The 23,984-nt window shown below is 43.2% G+C and overlaps 1 protein-coding gene across 2 annotated transcripts in view; it reads left to right on the top strand.

Annotated features, from left to right (window-relative positions):
- ANO2 (anoctamin 2) overlaps positions 1-23,984 on the top strand; it is a 381,234-nt gene that overhangs the window by 180,088 nt on the left and 177,162 nt on the right. For both annotated transcript variants that reach the window (XM_073649311.1, XM_073649312.1), the window contains exons 10-12: positions 962-1,026; positions 11,486-11,620; positions 13,149-13,309. In XM_073649311.1, coding sequence (XP_073505412.1) covers positions 962-1,026; positions 11,486-11,620; positions 13,149-13,309 — 361 coding nt within the window. The remainder of the gene's footprint in view (positions 1-961; positions 1,027-11,485; positions 11,621-13,148; positions 13,310-23,984) is intronic.

Raw genomic sequence — 23,984 nt, 5'->3', positions numbered from 1 at the left:
CGTTTACGTATATGTAACGTTGTTCAACTTGTATAGATCTATTTCGCGCAAAATAACTCTACCATGATGAGCAGATGTAGAATGAATATTTATCAACATCAAGGGGTCATTGGGATGGACCCTCCCTTGACAATGAACTGATCATAGATTACAGCTGATCGCTAGGATTTCTTAGAAGAAACCTGACAAGTGCCCAATTAACTCAATGCCCAATTAACTCAATGCCCAATGAACTCAATGCCCAATTAAATCAATGCCCAATTAAATAAATTCGGATCCTGAATGTCCAAGCTTTTCGCAGAGACTTGCTTGTCGACCTCAGACTATAGGTCCAATACGACTAAAATGTCCACTTTGATATGATTGAATAAGTGTTTGATCCTATCAAGTCTTTCAGGGCAAAATATTAATATATTACCCCAAGGAGTTAGAGGGTTATTTCCAACAGTAAAAGTTATTATCTATTCAAAACATAGCAGATTAGTGGAGGTCCAATTACTGTGATCCCCATAGTTCCTGAGAAATATTCTACTGAAATGAAGTGGTGGACAATGTTTCGTTTTGCTCTCTATGGCATTTCCATAAGATCATGGACACTGACTAGAGTGGTGGCTCGTATTTGTGGACATTGCTCCATTCCAAGTGGAAATTTGTTTTGTTTGACTTGTTTTAAGGAATAGTTGGACCCCCCCAACAAACATCACCTTATTGGCTATCCTTTGGCTAAGTATTATCATTTAATATTTTTAATATTGAGAATGACCCTTAAAAGGGAATCTGTTGGCACTATATGACTATTCAAACCTAGCACAGGCACTCTTTTTTTTTTATTTTTTTGAAGAAATATATATTTTTGGGGCTTGTATCAGGACAAACACTAAATAATGTCAGTTTAATCATTTTATCCCTTTGTTACTGAGATATATTTCACGTCCTAAAATAATTTCATTTTTTTTTATAGCTATTACATCGAGAATGGGCAAGATATGGAGCATTCTACAAATATCAGCCTATTGATTTAATAAGGTAATGAAACACTACAAATATGTTATAATTAGTTGGTCCAGATTGAATATTATCAGTGTTACTTTTTTATCATTTTTCTAGAGTGAAAATTTAAAAAGATGGTTTACGTTTCCATAAACTATTGCTGATTTCTTCCAGAAAGAGCGCCTCCCCTGTATACAGTTTATGTCTGGTATTGCAGCTCAGTTGAAGTTAATAGGACTGAGATGCAATGCCAATCCTATGGACAGACGTAAGAAAGAGGCCGTGTTTTTCTAATCCTGTCCAAACCCTTTAATCAACCGAGAGATGAAAGGTGTAATTAGTCCTTCATGGCTTATGTAACCTTACATTTTGAGGTGATCTATGGGGAAAAAAAGAAAACCCAATTTTACATTATTATTATTATGTGGGTTTTCTGCACAATTTTCTAATTATCTCATCAGGCTGGTTTTCTGGTACAAGGAAAAATTTCAAAAAATATGTGTACTTATTACTCATTAATCAGTGTATTTTGCATGTTAAAATCATATTTCTCTTTATACATGTGTTGCACATGTTTTATTTTTTTTTTCTATTTTTGAAAAAAAGGTAAAAATTTATTTTAATCCCAATTCTTTTTTTTTAAGTTTTATTAGTGCATGTTAGTTTTTTTGGTCATCAAGTTGTGATTCTATTCTCACATTTGACCTGGTCAGATATTTGTATAAAACTTTTCACAATTTATTTTTGGGAATTCTAAATACATCAATGAGAATATTTTTTTTAAAACATTATTAAGAAATTGGACTTTTAATATTAATATTATTATTTATTTATTTTTAGAGCACCATTGATTCCATGATGCTGTACATTTGAAAAGGGGTTACATATAAAATCTAAATCTAAATTACAATGAACATGCTAACAATGAAAGACTGGTCTAGAAGGGGAAAGGGCCCTGCACTAACGGGCTTACAGTCTACAGGGTGGTGGGGAAGAACACAGCAGGTTGGGGAGTTGCGTCAGCTCTGGTGGTGGTCAGGTGGCAGCATGGTCATTGCTGGCTTTCTTGAGGAGATGGGTTTTCAAGTTCTGTCTGAAAGTTTCGAGTGTGTTGGACGTATTTGAGCATGGAGATCCAGAGAATGGGGGATACTTGCGAGAAGTCTTGGAGACGATTGGTTGTCGAACGTACGAATGTGGAACAGTAAGCGAGGACTTGGGAGGACCTCAGATTACGTGTGTGGAGACATCAGGAAATTAGTTTGGAGATATATGGATGAAACAGATTATGGACGGCCTTGAAGGTCAATGTTAGAAGTTTAAACTGGATACGTTAGGGAATTGGGAGCCAATGAAGGAATTTGAAGAGGGGAGAAGAGGAGGAGAAGCGTGGAGAGAGGTGGATTACTCAGGCAACAAAGTTAAGGAAGGACTGGAGAGTTGCGAGAGTGTTAGCAGCTAGGCCGCAGAGGAGGAAATTGCAGTAGTCAAGGCAGGAGATGATGAGGGCCTGCACTAGAATTTTAGTAGATTCAGGGTTGAAGAAAGGACGGATTCTAGAAATATTTTTGAGTTGGAGGAGGCAGGAGGTGGTAAGGGCTTGGATATTGGGTTTGAGGGACAGGGCAGAATTAGGGGTTACTCCGAGGCAGCGGACTTGTGATACATAGGAAAGTGTGATGTCATTTATAGTGATAGGTAGGTCAGGTAGGAGAGTTAAGTAAAATGAAGGAAAAATGTTGAGTTCATTTTTGTCCACAATGAGTTTTAGGAAGCGAGAGGAGAAGAAGGAGGATATGGTTGATAGACACTCGGGGATTCTGGACAGCAGAGAGGTGACGTATGGGCCAGAGAGGTAGATCTGGGTGTCATCAGCATATAGATTGTACTGAAAGCCATAGGACTTTATGAGTTGTGCCAGTTGTCTTTACTGAGATATCCTGAAATCTGGTCCATTTATGGATGCCTTTAAAGGATCCATTCAACACTGCTAGAAATATGTATTTTTATATATTGCTCAGTAATTTTTCAAAAGAGGAAACAGATTGAGAAAATCCACCTTGTTTCTAACGTTTTGGGTCCTGCTATAGTAACTAGAAAGTCTTTGAGAGTTGTTACACATAGGTGATAAAACTGAACTTTTTTTGTGCAAAGTTAGCAAGTTTCAAAGTTTGGAGCTGTACCGAGCCAAAATATGGCACCAAAATAAATAATCTGAAGACCCAAATTGTACTTCCATATGCTTCCAATTTCATCTCAAGATGTTCCACTAGATGCCATAATACTAAAATATTTTCAATACCTCTATACTATGATGTCCTACAGAAGCACCAAGCGGTAAAAAATGGAATACGTGCAACTCCACAGTACAGCACGGTAGGGAATCACACGTGATGTGCCATATCTTTACCTTTATGTAGCTCTACTGTGTGCATGGGCCACTTCTCCAGTGACAAAATAGTAGATAGCAATCTACCGGAAGACTTAACCAGTTGACCAGTAGATCTGGCTAGTAGACCAACAGGCTATAGGATAGAGGTTTTATGGATAGGTTGGAGAGTATAATGAGAAGAGAACTGACCTGATGTCAGGTGATGGAGATGCGCAGTACCAAGAAACAGATGTAGAGTAGATGAAGCCAAGGGTCAGATAATGGCAGATACCAAGGAACAAAAACATCAGGATGCGATAATGAAGAAGAGATATAAATCAAATAAGAAGCCAAAGGTAAGGAAATGGAGGTTAGGTAGAATCAGAATATGGATGATGCAAAGAATCGGCAGAAAAAAGTCATCACAAGAGTTCAAGTGGACCTATTCATGGCTCTTTGCTCTGACATAGCTTTTAACTATATCCATGTTGTAAGAACACATATATCATTGGAATTAATAAGGGCATCCTTTGACTTTGGTCATGACGAGGACACTGTGCGCAATGTTCTTTTTCTAAATTGAATCAGTGGTTAAAATGGCCATGTATAGAATGAGGAGGAATACATAATACTGGGGCTCAAAGAAGGTAGATTCATGACAAAATGGATAGTATCAAATAAAGTTATGCACATGGGCACTAATAATTATATGTTCTAGTTGGAGTAAAACTAGGAGAGTCACTAGTAGAGAAGAGTCTGGGTGTACTTGTAGATCATAGACTAAACAACAGCATGAAATGTTTGAAGGCCAACAGGATATTGTCATCTATTAAAATAGGCAGGGACTCATGGAAAAGGGATGTAATACTGCCACTTTACAAAGCATTAGTGGGACCCCATCTGGAATGCGGAGTTCAATTTTGAGTGCAAGTCCATAGAAGGATGGCCTGGAGCTAGAAAAGGTTCAAAGGAAAACCATAAAACTGACCATGGGCATGAAGGATCTTGGTTAGGAGGAAAGATTAAGGAAATTAAAAAATGTAGCCTTGAGAAGAGACGTCTAAGGGGAGACATGATTAACTTGTACAAGTGCATAAATGGCCCAAACAAAGTGTGGTCAAAAGCTGTTCCATGTAAAACACAAAGACAAGAATCATAGAATGTTAGAGTTGGAAGGGAACTCCAAGGTCACCTGGTGCAACCTCCTGCTCATTGTAGGACTCACTAAACCATCTCAGACAGATGTCTGTCCAGCCTCTCTTTGAAGACTTCCACTCACCACCTCTCGTGGTCGCCTGTTCCAATCGAGGGCATTCCACAAGAGGACATTCCCTCCATCTGGAGAAAGAAAGGTTCAATCTCCAGAGGAGACAAGGCTTCTTTACCATGAGAACTATTAATCTGTGGAATAGTCTACCTCAGGAGCTGGTCATAACGGGAACTTTTGATGGTTTACAAAAAAGGCTTAGATACATTTTTAGAAGAAAATAACATAAATAATTATGCAAATATGTAAAGTTTTTTTCCAAATGTTTGGTCTAGTGGATCTTCAATTGGGATCATGAGGGAAAGATTACCTTTTGGGGCGGACAGGATCATGTATTGTGGTCCCGCATGTGCCCCTTCGCTTTGTCCATTCCCATTACTTCGTTGAATTTGATGGACATTTGACTTTTTTCAACTATGTAACCATATAGCAATCGGTTTGATATCAATAACTTATTTTCACATTTTTTTTTCACATTTGTTAAAAAAATTCCAAAAACATTTCCTGACCATTGCCATCAAACAAACAGATGTTTATGAGACCACACAGAGACCAACATGATATATTTAGGAAATGTGACTATATAAAAATCCTACGACAATTAGACCCAGTTCCTCCTTTCCTCTGGAATTACGCCGCTGCCAAAAAAACAAGAGAAAAAGTTGCAAAACAAAGATGGACTTTTATTTCCTACAGCTTTACAGGGACATTTTAGCAGATGCAGGGGATACAACCCTTGCTGGGAAAAGAACCAAAACTGATTTGCATGGTTAATCATTTGGGAAGCTGGCACAGAAACAAGGACATCCATCCAAGGAAACTTGATCGTTGTTTCAAGACTGATAGATAAGATCTGAAGTGGAAAGAGGCACTAGGACATTTTCGATGACAGACGAGTTGAGATCATTAACTACTTACTCTTGATCGTGTATCATGATACACGGCTAATGAAAGATAGAAAGTAGAAGAAGTTACTTCCCGCACAGCAGTTGTTACTCTATATTTTACACTTATCATTCAATTTACCGGCCATTTGGAATATCCATTTCCCCTTCCATGGAGCTAAGATCATCTTGTCATGGGTATAGAATGCAAGCCTACGAGCTATTGTATGGATATTTATCCATTTAACACATTGTACTGCATGATTCCATAGCCATGAAGGAGCTCAAATGTTGCTTAAGTAGATTTTTCAATTAGTGTTTTATCCTTTTTTGTTCCAAGGGTATGTATACTGAGGTAAAGCGACTGGCTCGGCTATCACAGAGGCAGACACAGGAAACACTTCTTGGGTTAACTTCCTGCGGGTTTATTAATATACGGCATAAACCATTTCAGGGCTTCACGGCCTCTTCGGGATAACAGAAAACAAAAAGATAAAGTATAACATAGTTCATAGGTGAGCTGCTTTCACCCGCTCTGGGTAACACAAAGCAGTTCAGCAAAGTCCTTCTGTGAACCTCTCTGGCTTCTACTCACAGTCTGGAGACTTCCTTCTCCAGACCACACCCTTAAGGTGGAGATATGGTGAATGACCTCCCTCCCGCACTATAGTCATACACAAAGAACCAGATCCAAGATGGCTGATTAACCTCTTCAGCACCTAACATGCTGAAGAAACTTCTAGGTTCAGTTCACTGAGGCTAGTAGCCACAGTGAAACATATCTCCCCTCACATACATCACCAGTGACTCTGTCACAATACTTTTGCAAATAGTTTTATTTTGCCATTCCTTTAACCCCTTTACAACCTATGACGTACTAATACGCGTTTGTGCACTGGGCTTTAAAAGCCTGTGCCATATTAGTACGTCATCGCGATCGCGCCCGCACACAGGCTGTGCGGGCTCGATCGCCGCCCAGTGTCAGCTGATTGTCACAGCTGACACCCGGTGCTATGTGCAGGGAGCAGTCCTTAACCGCTCCTGGCACATTAACCCCCGCAATGCTGCGATCAAAGTCGATCGCAGCATTGCGGTGGCTAAGGGGAGGTGATCGGTATACTCACCTCCTCTTCCGGCCTCCAGCGCTGTCTGCCGCGGCTTTCAGGATGTTGCCATGACGACCCGATGTCGTCATGACAACATCCGGGTCACCAGACAGCAGAAAGATTTTTTGGACATGCGCAGTGCATTTCCAAATTATCTTCTCCCTGTCCAGCGCTGACAGCCTGCACAGTACAGGGATGGTGCTCCATTCCTGTGCCATGCAGGCGATCAGAGAAAAAAAGTTAAAGTCCCAGAGTGGGACAAAGTAAACAAGTTAAAAAACTGTTAGAAAGTGAAAAAAAAAAAAAAAAAAATTGTAAAAAATATTTTTTAAAAAATAAAAAAAATAATCCACAAAAATTAAAAATATAATGTACCCATCAATAAATATTATGAAAAAAACAAACAAAAAAACAATAAAAGTACACATATTTGGTATCGCCGCGTCCGGAACGACCTGACCTATAAAACTTTCCCACTAGTTAACCCCTTCAGTGAACACGGTAAAAAAATAAATAAAAAACAAAGCAAAAAACAATGCTTTATCACCATACTGCCAAGCAAAAAATGGAATAACACGCGATCAAAAAGACGAATATAAATAAAAATACTACCGCTGAAAACGTCATCTCGTCCCGCAAAAAACAAGCCACCATACAGCTCCATCAGCAGAAAAATAAAAAAGTTAGAGCTCTCAGAATAAAGTGATGCTAAAAAATAATTTTTTCTATAAAATAGCTTTTATTGTGTAAAAGCGCCAAAACATAGAAAAACTATATAAATGTGGTACCGCTGTAAACATACTGACCCGAAGAATAAAGCTACCTTATCAATTTTACCACACGCGGAACAGAATAAAAAAAATAAAATAAAAACAGTTCCTGAATTGTTGGTTTTTGTTTATTCTGCCTCCCAAAAATCGGAATCAACTCATCCCGCAAAAAACAAGCCATCACATGACTGTCTGCCAAAATCTGGAAAAATTATAGCTCTCAAAATATGGCGATGCAAAAACTAGATTTTACAAAAAAATGCGTCTTTTAGTGTGTGACAGCTGTCAATCATAAAAACCCCATATGATTCTGGTATTTCTGTAATCACACTGACCCGAAGAATAAAGTCGTCTAATCACTTATACCGCACGAGGAATGGCGTAAAAAATAAACTCTCGGGTTAGGGTTAGGGCTAGGGTTAGGGTTGGGCTGGGGTTAGGGTTGGGCTGGGGTTGGGGTTAGGGTTGTCATGGGGTTGGGATTTTTTTCAAAAGTAAGAAAAAAAGATGGCGATATGGCGACTAGTGTTGAGAGCAAGTGCTCGCTACTTGAGTTTGCATCGGGTGCTCTGGTATGCATTGAGTATCGTGGGTATTTGAGTGACATGCTCGAGTCTCCGCCCCATATGCTTCGCAGCCAAAAAAACTTTGCGGGGATTGCCTGCCATGCACGAGCGATCCCCGCATGTTTTTTTTTGGGTGTCTAATAACCGTGAAACATGCGGGACAGGGACTCGAGCATGTCACTCGAGCACACGCAGTACATGGCGCATACCCAAGTACCCGATGCAAACTCAAGTAGCGAGTACTTGCGCTCAAGACTAATGACAACTTATTCAATATGATGACCTAATGTTATCAAATTCTGTGTCGTACCTCTGGGTTTAAAATGTTCACTATACCCCTTGATAAAATCCTTGAGGGGTCTAGTTTCCAAAATGGGGTCACTTGTGGGGGAGCTCCTATGTTTAGGCACACAGGGGCTCTCCAAACGCGACATGGTGTCCGCTAACAAATTGGAACCATGTCGAGTTTGGAGAGCCCCTGTGTGTCTAAACATTGGAGCTCCCCCACAAGTGACCCCATTTTGGAAACTAGACCTCACAAGGCACCTATCTAGTTGCATAGTGAGCACTTGGAACCCCCAGGTGCTTCACAAATAGATTCGTAAAAATGAAAAATTATTTTTTTTTCCACTTTTTAATTTTTACAAATCAATTTGTGAAGCACCTGGGGATTCCAAGTGCTCACTATGCATCTAGATAGGTGCCTTAGGGAGTCTAGTTTCCAAAATGGGGTCACTTGTGGGGGAGCTCCAATGTTTAGGCACACAGGGGCTCTCCAAACGAAACATGGTGTACGCTAACAATTGGAGCGGATTTTCCATTCAATTTGTTAGCACCTATCTAGATGCATAGTGAGCACTTGGAACCCCCAGGTGCGTCACAAATTGATTCGTAAAAATGAAAAAGTAAAAAAAAAAATACTTTTTCATTTTTACGGATTAATTTGTGAAGCACCTGGGGGTTCAAAATGCTCACCACAAATCTAGATAAGTTCCCATGGGGGTCTAGTTTCCAAAATGGGGTCACTTGTGGGGGGTTTCCACTGTTTAGGCATATCAGGGGCTCTCCAAACACAACATGGCATCCACTAATTATTCAAGCAAATTTTACAATCAAAAAGTCAAATGGTGCTCCCTCCCTTCCGAGCCCTGCTGTGCGCCCAAACAGTGTTTTTCCCCACATATGGGGTATCTGCGTGCCCAGGGGAAATTGCACAACAAATTTTGGGGTCCATTTTTTCCTGTTACCCCTGCGAAAATAAAAAAAATTGGGTCTAAAGTAACATTTTTGTGAAAAAAGTTAAATGTTCATTTTTTCTTCCACATTCCAAAAATTCCTGTGAAGCACCTGAAGGGTTAATAAAGTTCTTGAATGTGGTTTTGAGCACCTTGAGGAGTGCAGTTTTTAGAATGGTGTCATTTTTGGGTATTTTCTGTCATAAAGACCCCTCAAAGTTACTTCAAATGTGATGTGGTCACTAAAAAAATGGTTTTGTAAATTTTGTTGGAAAAATGAGAAATCGCTGATCAACTTTTAACCCTTATAGCTTCCTAGCAAAAAAAAATTTTGGTTCCAAAATTGTGCTGATGTAAAGTAAACATGTGGGAAATGTTATTTATTAACTCTTTTGAAAATTGCTAAATTTTCTAAATTTTCGCCAAATTTCCATTTTTTCACAAATAAACGCAAGTGATATCGAAGAAATTTTACCACAATCATGAAGTACAATATGTCACGAAAAAACAATCTCAGAATCAGGGGGATCCGTTGAATCTCCAGAGTAATTACCTCATAAAGTGACAGTGGTCAGAATTGTAAAAATTGGCCTGGTCATTAACGTGCAAACCACCCTCGTGGGTAAAGGGGTTAATGCATTTAACATGGAAAAAAAAGCAACTTCATAAAAAATATTGATTAAAAATCTACCATTCGGTGTATGCAGCTTCTGTGCAGACCCATTTGTCTCCATGTTTACAGACTACAAACAATCAGCTTGTGGTCGGATCTGACAGTCATGAAATACTTTTACTGCTTTCTGTTCTTGGTAAGGGTTCTAAGAGGTAACATCTCTTCTTCTTCTTATAGAGAATGAAATGCCGGTGTAAGTAGACTTATAGGCCATGCAATGCTCCTCTTGGAAATTAAATATGCAAATTGTCTCTTCAGAGAGGAAGAGGACAAGATGCAACATATTGGAAGCAGCAATCCTAAAAGCCAATATTGATACTCTAACAAACCTTGCCACATGGCTTAGGATAAAAGCCAAACCAGAATCTCAATTTGCAGACACGTGTTTCTGAGTTTTGCCCCTCCTCAGTGAAAAGCATGAGATCTGATTTGGCTGTGTTAGAGGCCACTGGCTGGGGCCTAAGGGGTAATGTTTCTCGTTATGGAGAGTGACATGCCTGACATGCCAGGATAAGGAGACTTATTGGTAAAGGATGGTAAATGGAATGATACAAAATTTCCTCTTGAAAATTAAATATGCAAATTTTCTCCTCATAGAGGAAAAAGACAAGAACTCTAGTGCCACCTTTTGGAAGTAACAATCCTAAAAGCCAATATTAATACTCTAACAAACCTTGCCACATGACAGGATAAATGTCAAGACAAAATCTCAATTTTCAGACACGTGTTTCCCGGTGTAACCACTCATCAGTGCAAAGCATGAGATCTGATTTGGCTGTATGAGAAGCCACTGACTAGGGTCTAAGGGGTAATGTTTCTCGTTATGGAGAGTGACATGCCAGTGTAATGAGACTTATTGGTAAAGGATGGTAAATGGAATAACACAAAATTGCAGGATCAGACTCCATGCTTGCCTGCAACTTGCTCAGTCTGTAATAGAGTTGGTGCAAATCAATTTGCATGAACCGGTCCGGTGGCCACGTCTTTAAAGTGTGGCCACCGGATGGGAGCCCTGAGAGCCACCTCCTACCTATAGGCATTTGCTGTTCCTATGTTGATTAGCCGACCTGGTGCATTGTCACATATGCATCATACCACAATGATGAGGTCACGCCAGACTGGCTAATCACAAGAAGACCCGGTGGGGGCGTTTCTCATGCCTCTTGGCTAGCGGCCACAGATAGGTGTTTCTCTTGTTTGTGGAGGTTAAAAAAAAATATCAGTGAAACTCTGGACTTATTGCCTCAAGTTTGATTCTTTAAGTCCTAAAGTCGCCTCAGGGAAGGTAAGGAACCCAGGCAAGTCAAGTTTTGCAAAATTCTGGGTAACCTGACTATTGACGTTTTCCTTTTTCTCTATTCTTTTTTGCCTGTTATTACAAAACCCCTCATTTTTTCCTCCAAATTTGGGGTACCTGAGGTGTGACTTCTCCATCAGACATTCAAAATGTAAAGTATCAGTGTTCAGTGGTCGGAATATTCTTTTAATCATCTGTATAGCGCCAAAATCCAATGCCATACATTTTATTAAAATAAAATAATAAAAAATAATTCTCTTCTTTTTTTTTAATGAAGTAATATTGATTTTTTGTGCCTGTGTCACCTGTGAGTCTGTTCATTTCAGAAAGTATTTTGGAGAAAAAATTGGATTATATTTCGCCTGGCTTGGTCTATATACGTGGCTACTCATTCCTGCCTCTGTAGTTGGGATCATAGTGTTTCTATACGGATGTGTAACTGTCGAAGCCGATATTCCAAGGTAAGAATTTTTCACATTCTGTCCTTTACCAAATCACAAAATAAAAAAAGAAAAAAAAAGAAAACGATTGAAACCTTATATCCATTATGTTACATTTTTTTTTTATTTAGAAATATCCTTATTCTCTTCTCATTGCATTAAATACTGTATATCACCTATCCACAGGATCCGCGGGGGTGTGACCCCACCAATCATGAAAATTGAGGTCACTAACTTCTGTGTGGGAATTGAGCATGTGCGACCACTGCTTCAATCACTTTCCATAGGTGGTCGCACATGCTCAGTGCTGCTCAATTCACACAGGATTTTGGGCTGTCCATTCTCAAGACCACAGAGGGTCTCGATAGCTGGACCAATGCTGGTGATACATGTTGTTTGTGGGACAACCCCTTTAGCTTTAAACATTGTGGTCCACTAACAAAATATATCCATTATCTGCAAGATAGGTGACATGGGACCCTTCATAAGATTGGTGGAGTTTCCTCAAATAGGCCCATCCTTAAAGTTCCTTGGTCACAATGCAAAATTTGAACCAGGGTCCCCCGCCTACCCGGTGCCATTTATAATATGGAAGACTTTGGGCCTTTCTGGGATCCAGGGCCCATAGTGACTGCTCACTCTACATCCCATAAACCTACACCGCTGGGGTGGGATTCATCAACGTGGGCTCAATACTATTGTTGGGATGGAAGAGTTACCTGCCACACAAGTTCATGTCATGCTCCTGGGTTCGAACCCTTGAACCTGTGTTTTGGGGTCAGCTTCTCTGTTCGCCAAGCCACAGCAAACACACCTGCAGTCTGTTTCGCATAACACAGGTGTTTTCATTTGTCTGCCCTATCACCTTTCGGGTATGGCTTTATATTCTTTCCCCCTGTTGGCATTTCCTGCTGGTAATAGTTTCTTGTAGATGTTCAGCCATTCTGCTGTAGTTTAAAGCCAGTCAGTGAAATTCCAGCTAGGGTTTATCTCTATGCTTTTTCAGTTCTTTACTCTGCACCTACCTTCTGTTTCTTTTTAGGAAGTAGGCGGCATATAATTTAACATTACGTACTTTATACTTTATTTGGTATTTCGTGGTTTACTTTACTCACTCTGGGATCTTTCCTTTTTTCAGCTCACTTTCCCTTTTGTAAGTAATTCGCACTCTGCTCTGCCCTCCGGTTCTTTAGGAGGAATGTGAAGAGCTCAATGGCTTTTCAGGCAGCATAGGTCTGAGTTGCCATCGTCTAGTCTGTGGTTAGGGCTATCTCTGCTCACGCAGGCACCACTAGGGACTACGGGGTCAGGATCTCTAGTCTGTACAGTAACCAGCAGGGTCATTTGCAGTATTTAGTTTGTTACCTATTTTCCCGAGTGAGTTGATACTCTTATCATAACACTTCAGTTCACTAGAATAGGCTTGAGCTGTATTATTAGGCACAGCCTGAGGACTAGGATGGCGCTATTTCAGAAAAATACGAGATTTTTATAAAACCGCTGATTACACCATATTGACTAATTAACAAATGTTTTATCCATTACATAGCAAAGAAATGTGCAACGAGGAAGAAAGTTTCACAATGTGCCCGCTTTGTGACAAGGCGTGTGACTACTGGAATTTAAGTTCTGCCTGCGGTACCGCCCGTGCCAGTCATTTATTCGACAACCCGGCCACTGTTTTCTTCTCTGTCTTCATGGCTCTCTGGGGTAAGTAAACTTATCAGCAACAATTATTCTTTTAGATGGACAATTGGACAATTATTTGGCTTTCCTAATGTGTGATTGGGGAGGAAGCGACCCCCGGTACACCCCCCATTGTTCAGCAGTATAATGGGGTTGCACCATTTTCTCGAGATCAGTGTATCTGTACATACGATTGTGTCTGGTACTACAGCTTAGCCCTCTGCACTGCTGTTCAGTGAGGGTCCCGGGGTTGTACTCCAACCCATCACACATTACTGACCTATATTAGGGGCACCTTTATTTTGCACTGAAGAATATCCATTTATACCAACCCTTAAAAAGCTATTCCAGTTTACATAAACTATATCCTATCCACTGCATTGGTGATAATGGTTAGATCGGTGTGGGACCCCAACCAATCACAAGAGTGGAGGATTTGTGTCCCTCATCCTCTCCTGAGGTGTCTAAAGGAGAAGTTAGTCATTCATGGGCCATGACTCTCCATTCAATGGGCTTTTTTATTTAGTGCAATTTTAATGGCATTTACAAGTGGGTGTGGCAGCCTAAAGACACGCCCCCGAGGATCCTGTGAAATTTGTTTACTCTCAGTAAAGACCATAAAAATTAGCACTAAATATAAAAACCCATATCTCTGGAACCACATGGTAGATAGTAAAGAAGCAAGAAATGGAATACCCAGGGGAGGAGAAATAACAAAAAAGCAATAACTGGACACTTTTGACCTGGTGACAGTTTTTTTTTTAAGTTTACTTTAGTCTTAAGAGTAACAGTTAAAGGTTTATTTCCGTCATTAAAAGAATAGGCGATAATTTGTGGGCCTGACCATTGGAACCCCACCGATCCCAAGATTACGTCTCTGAAATGCTGATGGCTATATCCATCAGTGACGTAAAAAATGAATGCCGCATGTGCCGCTATTTTTTTTTTTTTCTAAAAAAATTATTCTTTTAAAAGCCAAGTTCATTGGTAAGGAAGTAAGCTCCCACGAGAGGAACAGAATGAGCATTAAATTACAATATACTCTTTTTTCCTGTGCCCTCGACAGCAGAATGCTCAGCTTATATCGGAGGTTCTGCTCGGTGATTGACATTCCCATTGTGCCTGTAGGAGCCGAAGCAGCTAGTCTTACCCATCCTTAGTAAATAAGGATTTCAGGGAAACTGTCATACATTATTACTTACCACAATATGTGGTCTATGCTCCACTGATTCACCCTCATGTGGGGGAGGGGTGCATTAAAGAGCACTTTATCTTTACCTATCTGCCTTGTTCTTTGAAGCCATAGGCTGCAGCAATGCTCAGATTACACGTTGATATCTGATTGGATATCTTCCCTATCTTTCTAGACTTAAAGTCTAACCATTTTTTTTATTATTATTTATTTCATAAATCAATAGTTCAAATGAAAATAACCAACTTTGCAATATATATTATCAGAGAAATTCTCTTCTTCTCAATTAAAGTGTAAAATCTGTAACAGCTGTACTCAGTGAAGACAGATTTACCCATTACTAAAATAGGAGATTACAGTATGTGCGTATAAGACTCTATGGAAGGAGGAGCTAGAGGCAGAAACAGACATTCTAGGGAGGAGCTAGAGGCAGAAACAGACATTCTAGGGAGGAGCTAGAGGCAGAAACAGACATTCTAGGGAGGAGCTAGAGGAAGACACAGACATTCTAGGGAGGAGCTAGAGGCAGACACAGACATTCTAGGGAGGAGCTAGAGGCCGACAAAGACATTCTAGGAAGGAGCTAGAGGCCGACACAGACATTCTAGGAAGGAGCTAGAGGAAGACACAGACATTCTAGGGAGGAGCTAGGGGCAGACACAGACATTCTAAGGAGGAGCTAGAGGCAGACACAGACATTCTAGGGAGGAGCTAGAGGCAGACACAGACATTCTAGGGAGGAGCTAGAGGCAGGACACAGACATTCTAGGGAGGAGCTAGAGGCAGACACAGACATTCTAGGGAGGAGCTAGAGGCAGACACAGACATTCTAGGGAGGAGCTAGAGGCAGACACAGACATTCTAGGGAGGAGCTAGAGGCAGGACAGACATTCTAGAGAGGAGCTAGAGGCAGACACAGACATTCTAGGGAGGAGCTAGAGGCAGACACAGACATTCTAGGGAGAAGCTAGGGGCAGACACAGACATTCTAAGGAGGAGCTAGAGGCAGACACAGACATTCTAGGGAGGAGCTAGAGGCAGACACAGACATTCTAGGGAGGAGCTAGAGACAGACACATACATTCTAGGGAGGAGCTAGAGGCAGACACAGACATTCTAGGGAGGAGCTAGAGGCAGACACAGACATTCTAGGGAGGAGCTAGAGGCAGACACAGACATTCTAGGGAGGAGCTAGAGACAGACACAGACATTCTAGGGAGGAGCTAGAGGCAGACACAGACATTCTAAGGAGGAGCTAGAGGCAGACACAGACATTCTAGGGAGGAGGTAGAGGCAGACACAGACATTCTAGGGAGGAGCTAGAGGCAGACAGAGAGATTCTAGGAAGGAGCTAGAGGCAGACACAGACATTCTAGGGAGGAGCTAGAGACAGACACAGACATTCTAGAGAGGAGCTAGAGGCAGACACAGACATTCTAGGGAGGAGCTAGAGGCAGACACAGACATTCTAGGGAGGAGCTAGGGGCAGACATAGACATTCTAAGGAGGAGCTAGAGGCAGACACAGACATTCTAGGGAGGAGCTAGAGGCAGACACAGACATTCTAGGGAGGAGCTAGAGACAGACACATACATTCTAGGGAGGAGCTAGAGGCAGACACAGACATTCTAAGGAGGAGCTAGAGGCAGACACAGACATTCTAGGGAGGAGCTAGAGGCAGACACAGACATTCTAGGGAGGAGCTAGAGGCAGACACAGACATTCTAGGGAGGAGTTAGAGGCAGACACAGACATTCTAGAGAGGAGAAGGAGGCAGACATAGACATTCTAGGGAGGAGCTAGAGGCAGACACAGACATTCTAGGGAGGATCTAGAGGCAGATACAGATATTCTAGGGAGGAGCTGGAGGCAGACACAGACATTCTAGGGAGGAGGTAGAGGCAGGCACAGACATTCTAGGGAGGAGGTAGAGGCAGACACAGACATTCTAGGGAGGAGCTAGAGGCAGACACAGACATTCTAGGGAGGAGTTAGAGGCAGACACAGACATTCTAGAGAGGAGAAGGAGGCAGACATAGACAGTCTAGGGAGGAGCTAGAGGCAGACACAGACATTCTAGGGAGGAGCTAGAGGCAGACACAGACATTCTAGGGAGGAGCTAGAGGCAGAAACAGACATTCTAGGGAGGAGCTAGAGGCAGAAACAGACATTCTAGGGAGGAGCTAGAGGCAGACACAGACATTCTAGGGAGGAGCTAGAGGCAGAAACAGACATTCTAGGGAGGAGCTAGAGGCAGACACAGACATTCTAGGGAGGAGCTAGAGGCAGAAACAGACATTCTAGTGAGGAGCTAGAGGCAGAAACAGACATTCTAGGGAGGAGCTAGAGGCAGAAACAGACATTCTAGGGAGGAGCTAGAGGCAGACACAGACATTCTAGGGAGGAGCTAGAGGCAGACACAGACATTCTAGGGAGGAGCTAGAGACAGACACAGACATTCTAGGGAGGAGCTAGAGGCAGACACAGAGATTCTAGGGAGGAGCTAGAGGCAGACACAGACATTCTAGGGAGGAGGTAGAGGCAGACACAGACATTCTAGGGAGGAGGTAGAGGCAGACACAGACATTCTAGGGAGGAGGTAGAGGCAGACACAGACATTCTAGGGAGGAGGTAGAGGCAGACACAGACATTCTAGGGAGGAGGTAGAGGCAGACACAGACATTCTAGGGAGGAGGTAGAGGCAGACACAGACATTCTAGGGAGGAGCTAGAGGCAGACACATACATTCTAGGGAGGAGTTAGAGGCAGACACAAACATTCTAGAGAGGAGAAGGAGGCAGACATAGACAGTCTAGGGAGGAGCTAGAGGCAGACACAGACATTCTAGGGAGGATCTAGAGGCAGATACAGATATTCTAGGGAGGAGCTAGAGGCAGACACAGACATTCTAGGGAGGTGGTAGAGGCAGACACAGACATTCTAGGGAGGAGGTAGAGGCAGACACAGACATTCTAGGGAGGAGTTAGAGGCAGACACATACATTCTAGGGAGGAGTTAGAGGCAGACACAGACATTCTAGAGAGGAGAAGGAGGCAGACATAGACAGTCTAGGGAGGAGCTAGAGGCAGACACAGACATTCTAGGGAGGAGCTAGAGGCAGACACAGACATTCTAGGGAGGAGCTAGAGGCAGACACAGACATTCTAGAGAGGAGCTAGAGGCCGACACAGACATTCTAGGGAGGAGCTAGAGGCAGACACAGACATTCTAGGGAGGAGCTAGAGGCAGACACAGACATTATAGGGAGGAGGTAGAGGCTGACAGAAATTCTAGGGAGGAGCTAGAGGCAGACAGACATTCTAGGGAGGAGCTGAAAGCAGACACAGACATTCTAGGGAGGAGCTAGAGGCAGATACAGATATTCTAGGGAGGAGCTAGAGGCAGACACAGACATTCTAGGGAGGATCTAGAGGCAGATACAGATATTCTAGGGAGGAGCTAGAGGCAGACACAGACATTCTAGGGAGGAGGTAGAGGCAGGCACAGACATTCTAGGGAGGAGGTAGAGGCAGACACAGACATTCTAGGGAGGAGCTAGAGGCAGACACAGACATTCTAGGGAGGAGTTAGAGGCAGACACAGACATTCTAGAGAGGAGAAGGAGGCAGACATAGACAGTCTAGGGAGGAGCTAGAGGCAGACACAGACATTCTAGGGAGGAGCTAGAGGCAGACACAGACATTCTAGGGAGGAGCTAGAGGCAGAAACAGACATTCTAGGGAGGAGCTAGAGGCAGAAACAGACATTCTAGGGAGGAGCTAGAGGCAGACACAGACATGCTAGGGAGGAGCTAGAGGCAGAAACAGACATTCTAGGGAGGAGCTAGAGGCAGACACAGACATTCTAGGGAGGAGCTAGAGGCAGAAACAGACATTCTAGTGAGGAGCTAGAGGCAGAAACAGACATTCTAGGGAGGAGCTAGAGGCAGAAACAGACATTCTAGGGAGGAGCTAGAGGCAGACACAGACATTCTAGGGAGGAGCTAGAGGCAGACACAGACATTCTAGGGAGGAGCTAGAGACAGACACAGACATTCTAGGGAGGAGCTAGAGGCAGACACAGACATTCTAGGGAGGAGCTAGAGGCAGACACAGAGATTCTAGGGAGGAGCTAGAGGCAGACACAGACATTCTAGGGAGGAGGTAGAGGCAGACACAGACATTCTAGGGAGGAGGTAGAGGCAGACACAGACATTCTAGGGAGGAGCTAGAGGCAGACACATACATTCTAGGGAGGAGTTAGAGGCAGACACAAACATTCTAGAGAGGAGAAGGAGGCAGACATAGACAGTCTAGGGAGGAGCTAGAGGCAGACACAGACATTCTAGGGAGGATCTAGAGGCAGATACAGATATTCTAGGGAGGAGCTAGAGGCAGACACAGACATTCTAGGGAGGTGGTAGAGGCAGACACAGACATTCTAGGGAGGAGGTAGAGGCAGACACAGACATTCTAGGGAGGAGTTAGAGGCAGACACATACATTCTAGGGAGGAGTTAGAGGCAGACACAGACATTCTAGAGAGGAGAAGGAGGCAGACACATACATTCTAGGGAGGAGTTAGAGGCAGACACAGACATTCTAGAGAGGAGAAGGAGGCAGACATAGACAGTCTAGGGAGGAGCTAGAGGCAGACACAGACATTCTAGGGAGGAGCTAGAGGCAGACACAGACATTCTAGAGAGGAGCTAGAGGCCGACACAGACATTCTAGGGAGGAGCTAGAGGCAGACACAGACATGCTAGGGAGGAGCTAGAGGCAGAAACAGACATTCTAGGGAGGAGCTAGAGGCAGACACAGACATTCTAGGGAGGAGCTAGAGGCAGAAACAGACATTCTAGTGAGGAGCTAGAGGCAGAAACAGACATTCTAGGGAGGAGCTAGAGGCAGAAACAGACATTCTAGGGAGGAGCTAGAGGCAGACACAGACATTCTAGGGAGGAGCTAGAGGCAGACACAGACATTCTAGGGAGGAGCTAGAGACAGACACAGACATTCTAGGGAGGAGCTAGAGGCAGACACAGACATTCTAGGGAGGAGCTAGAGGCAGACACAGAGATTCTAGGGAGGAGCTAGAGGCAGACACAGACATTCTAGGGAGGAGGTAGAAGCAGACACAGACATTCTAGGGAGGAGGTAGAGGCAGACACAGACATTCTAGGGAGGAGCTAGAGGCAGACACATACATTCTAGGGAGGAGTTAGAGGCAGACACAAACATTCTAGAGAGGAGAAGGAGGCAGACATAGACAGTCTAGGGAGGAGCTAGAGGCAGACACAGACATTCTAGGGAGGATCTAGAGGCAGATACAGATATTCTAGGGAGGAGCTAGAGGCAGACACAGACATTCTAGGGAGGTGGTAGAGGCAGACACAGACATTCTAGGGAGGAGGTAGAGGCAGACACAGACATTCTAGGGAGGAGTTAGAGGCAGACACATACATTCTAGGGAGGAGTTAGAGGCAGACACAGACATTCTAGAGAGGAGAAGGAGGCAGACATAGACAGCCTAGGGAGGAGCTAGAGGCAGACACAGACATTCTAGGGAGGAGCTAGAGGCAGACACAGACATTCTAGGGAGGAGCTAGAGGCAGACACAGACATTCTAGAGAGGAGCTAGAGGCCGACACAGACATTCTAGGGAGGAGCTAGAGGCAGACACAGACATTCTAGGGAGGAGCTAGAGGCAGACACAGACATTATAGGGAGGAGGTAGAGGCTGACAGAAATTCTAGGGAGGAGCTAGAGGCAGACAGACATTCTAGGGAGGAGCTGAAAGCAGACACAGACATTCTAGGGAGGAGCTAGAGGCAGACAAAGACATTCTAGGGAGGAGCTAGAGGCCGACACAGACATTTTAGGGAGGAGCTAGAGGCTGACACAGAAATTCTAGGGAGGAGCTAGAGGCAGATACAGACATTCTAGGGAGGAGCTAGAGGCAGACACAGACATTCTAGGGAGGAGCAGGAGGCAGACTCAGACATTCTAGGGAGGAGCTGGAAGCAGACACAGATATTCTAGGGAGGAGCTAGAGGCTGACACAGACATTCTAGGGAGGAGCTGGAGGCATACACAGACATTATAGGGAGGAGCTAGAGGATGACAGACATTCTAGGGAGGAGCTGGAAGCAGACACAGAAATTCTAGGGAGGAGCTAGAGGCAGACACAGACATTCTAGGGAGGAGCTAGAGGCAGACACAGACATTCTAGGGAGGAGCTAGAGGCAGACACAGAGATTCTAGGGAGGAGCTAGAGGCAGACACAGACATTCTAGGGAGGAGGTAGAGGCAGACACAGACATTCTAGGGAGGAGGTAGAGGCAGACACAGACATTCTAGGGAGGAGCTAGAGGCAGACACATACATTCTAGGGAGGAGTTAGAGGCAGACACAAACATTCTAGAGAGAATAAGGAGGCAGACATAGACAGTCTAGGGAGCAGCTAGAGGCAGACACAGACATTCTAGGGAGGATCTAGAGGCAGATACAGATATTCTAGGGAGGAGCTAGAGGCAGACACAGACATTCTAGGGAGGAGGTAGAGGCAGGCACAGACATTCTAGGGAGGAGGTAGAGGCAGACACAGACATTCTAGGGAGGAGCTAGAGGCAGACACATACATTCTAGGGAGGAGTTAGAGGCAGATACAGACATTCTAGAGAGGAGAAGGAGGCAGACATAGAAAGTCTAGGGAGGAGCTAGAGGCAGACACAGACATTCTAGGGAGGAGCTAGAGGCAGTCACAGACATTCTAGGGAGGAGCTAGAGGCAGACACAGACATTCTAGGGAGGAGCTTGAGGCAGACACAGACATTCTAGAGAGGAGCTAGAGGCCGACACAGACATTCTAGGGAGGAGCTAGAGGCAGACACACACATTCTAGGGAGGAGCTAGAGGCAGACACAGACATTATAGGGAGGAGGTAGAGGCTGACAGAAATTCTAGGGAGGAGCTAGAGGCAGACAGACATTCTAGGGAGGAGCTGAAAGCAGACACAGACATTCTAGGGAGGAGCTAGAGGCAGACAAAGACATTCTAGGGAGGAGCTAGGGGCCGACACAGACATTTTAGGGAGGAGCTAGAGGCTGACACAGAAATTCTAGGGAGGAGCTAGAGGCAGACACAGACATTCTAGGGAGGAGCTAGAGGCAGACACAGACATTCTAGGGAGGAGCAGGAGGCAGACTCAGACATTCTAGGGAGGAGCTGGAAGCAGACACAGATATTCTAGGGAGGAGCTAGAGGCTGACACAGACATTCTAGGGAGGAGCTGGAGGCATACACAGACATTCTAGGGAGGAGTTAGAAGCTGACAGACATTCTAGGGAGGAGCTGGAAGCAGACACAGAAATTCTAGGGAGGAGCTAAAGGCAGACACAGACATTCTAGGGAGGAGCTAGAGGCAGACACAGAGATTCTAGGGAGGAGCTAGAGGTAGACACAGATATTCTAGGGAGAAGCTAGAGGCTGACACAGACATTCTAGGGACTACCTAGAGGCAGTCACAGACATTCTAGGGAGCAACTGGAGGCAGACACAGACATTCTAGGGAGGAGCTAGAGGCAGACACAGACATTCTACGGAGGAGCTAGAGGTAGACACAGACATTCTGCTGCAAGTTCTCCTGAAATAACAGTTACAGTTCTCCATGAAGCTTTTTGAACACCAACTCTCATCTCCTACTCATCTCCTATCTCAGTAATGGCTTAGTCTTTATTCACTAATTTCCCAGTACTGAGATAGAAAATGACAGTTGGTGCTTTTAAAATTTTATGGAGGGAGGAGGAGCTAGAGGCAGACACAGACATCATGCTGCAAGTTCACCAACTGTCATCTTCTATCTTAGTAATGGGAAAAATCTGTATTCATTAAAAGCACATTTTACCTGTGAATTTGAGAATTTCGAGAATCCAGGAGAAGACAAAATTGGATTTCTCTAATAAGATATATTACAAAGTTTCCTATTTTCACTTGTACTATCGATTTTTGAAAAAAAAGAAGTAAAATGACTGATATTCTTGAAATATGCTCTGTTCAGAATATGTAACAATGGTGTAGGTCCCTAGCTTCCCTGCCCAGGACACTCATCTATCAGAAAGTAGCTACAAAGAGTGCCTCTCACTCTGGAGGACCCACCATGTCAGTGCATTACCCAGACCTCCCATTGAATGTAATAGACAATGTGTAATACTACATTTTTCCTGTAGGTGGCACTGCAAGGAAATTGAAAACTTGTTGTTTTTTTGATCTCTTGAGATTTCAAGCAAAGTGGACCCTGTCATAAGTTTAGGGTTTGTTAGACAAGACAGGCTCTGATCATGTGTATGTTATCCATTCATTTAAAGAACATTTACCATGCTTGCAAACGTTTCACAATTTTTCAGGGACAATTGTTTAGCCATGAGTAGGATTTTGTGGGTATTTTTGAGCAGTTCCGGGATGGGGCAAAATGTGATTTTGGGAATTCAGGATCTCTGCTTGCAGTCAATCAATAGAAGCAGTCTTGCTTTTATTCAGATGATGAAAATCTGTCTGGATCCAGCCCAAATTACACAGGTACAGAACCTGTTACAAGACAGGACATGGTGCTCTATAGGAAGCTTTGCATCTGTGTCTGCTGGACATGGCTAGATTGGATTTTCAGCCTGGTGAAAGTGTAAATTCATGGCCCGCTGTGAAAATTAGGAAGTTTAATTGTAATTGCAAAAATTCTGGAAAAAAAGCAACACAATCATTAAAATAACACTGTTGCTAAAAGTGTATATGGTCTATGTTTTTTTTTAAAGGGGTTACTTATAGTTTTAAACAGTGCCAACTTGTCCACAGGCTGTGTCTGGTCTTGCAGCTATGTCTATTTCACTTGATTGGAGAAGATTTGCAATACCAGAGACAGCCTGTGGACACAAGTGGCGCTGTTTCCCCCAAAAAATAAATAGGAATTCATTACAACCCCTTTAATTGGTTTACGACATTATTTATAAAGGTTGTCTATTTAGGAGAAATTCCATTTGAGAACATCCGGCAGGAAATGTCAGCAAGATGGAAAATCCTATGATAGAAATGTTTACTACTGGCTGGTAATGTTAGATGTTCTTAAAACCTAGGCAGTAATTAACTAATGAATAAGTTAAAGCGTCTGTCAACAATCATATTCAATACGACTATGGCCCTGTTCTCGAGTGTAAGGACAATTAACCCTAAAATACAATTCAGAGTAGCGACGTAGACATGTTTCTATACAGATGCTGTACATACCTCCAGGCACCTGACACCAAAGAAGAGAGGGGAAAACTAGAGAAAAGGGAAAGTGGCGAAGTTTCCTCTAAAAATAGACAATCTGATCAAAGCTTTTGTTCCAATAAAGGAGGACATAGTTGTCTGTTACCCAATAAGGGAGGTAATATAGAGGGAATTTTTATTTTGGATCCTTATCTCTTGGCCAAAGTGAAGATTATTTACAAAGAACATCTCTCATTCTGAAGGACCTG

The sequence above is a fragment of the Phyllobates terribilis genome, unplaced genomic scaffold, assembly GCF_046119375.1.
Source record: "Phyllobates terribilis strain yellow unplaced genomic scaffold, ASM4611937v1 Scaffold_10__3_contigs__length_209671492, whole genome shotgun sequence".
Taxonomy (NCBI): domain Eukaryota; kingdom Metazoa; phylum Chordata; class Amphibia; order Anura; family Dendrobatidae; genus Phyllobates; species Phyllobates terribilis.
The sequence above is the reverse complement of the archived record's forward strand: the minus strand, read 5'-3'. Positions and strand labels throughout refer to the sequence as shown.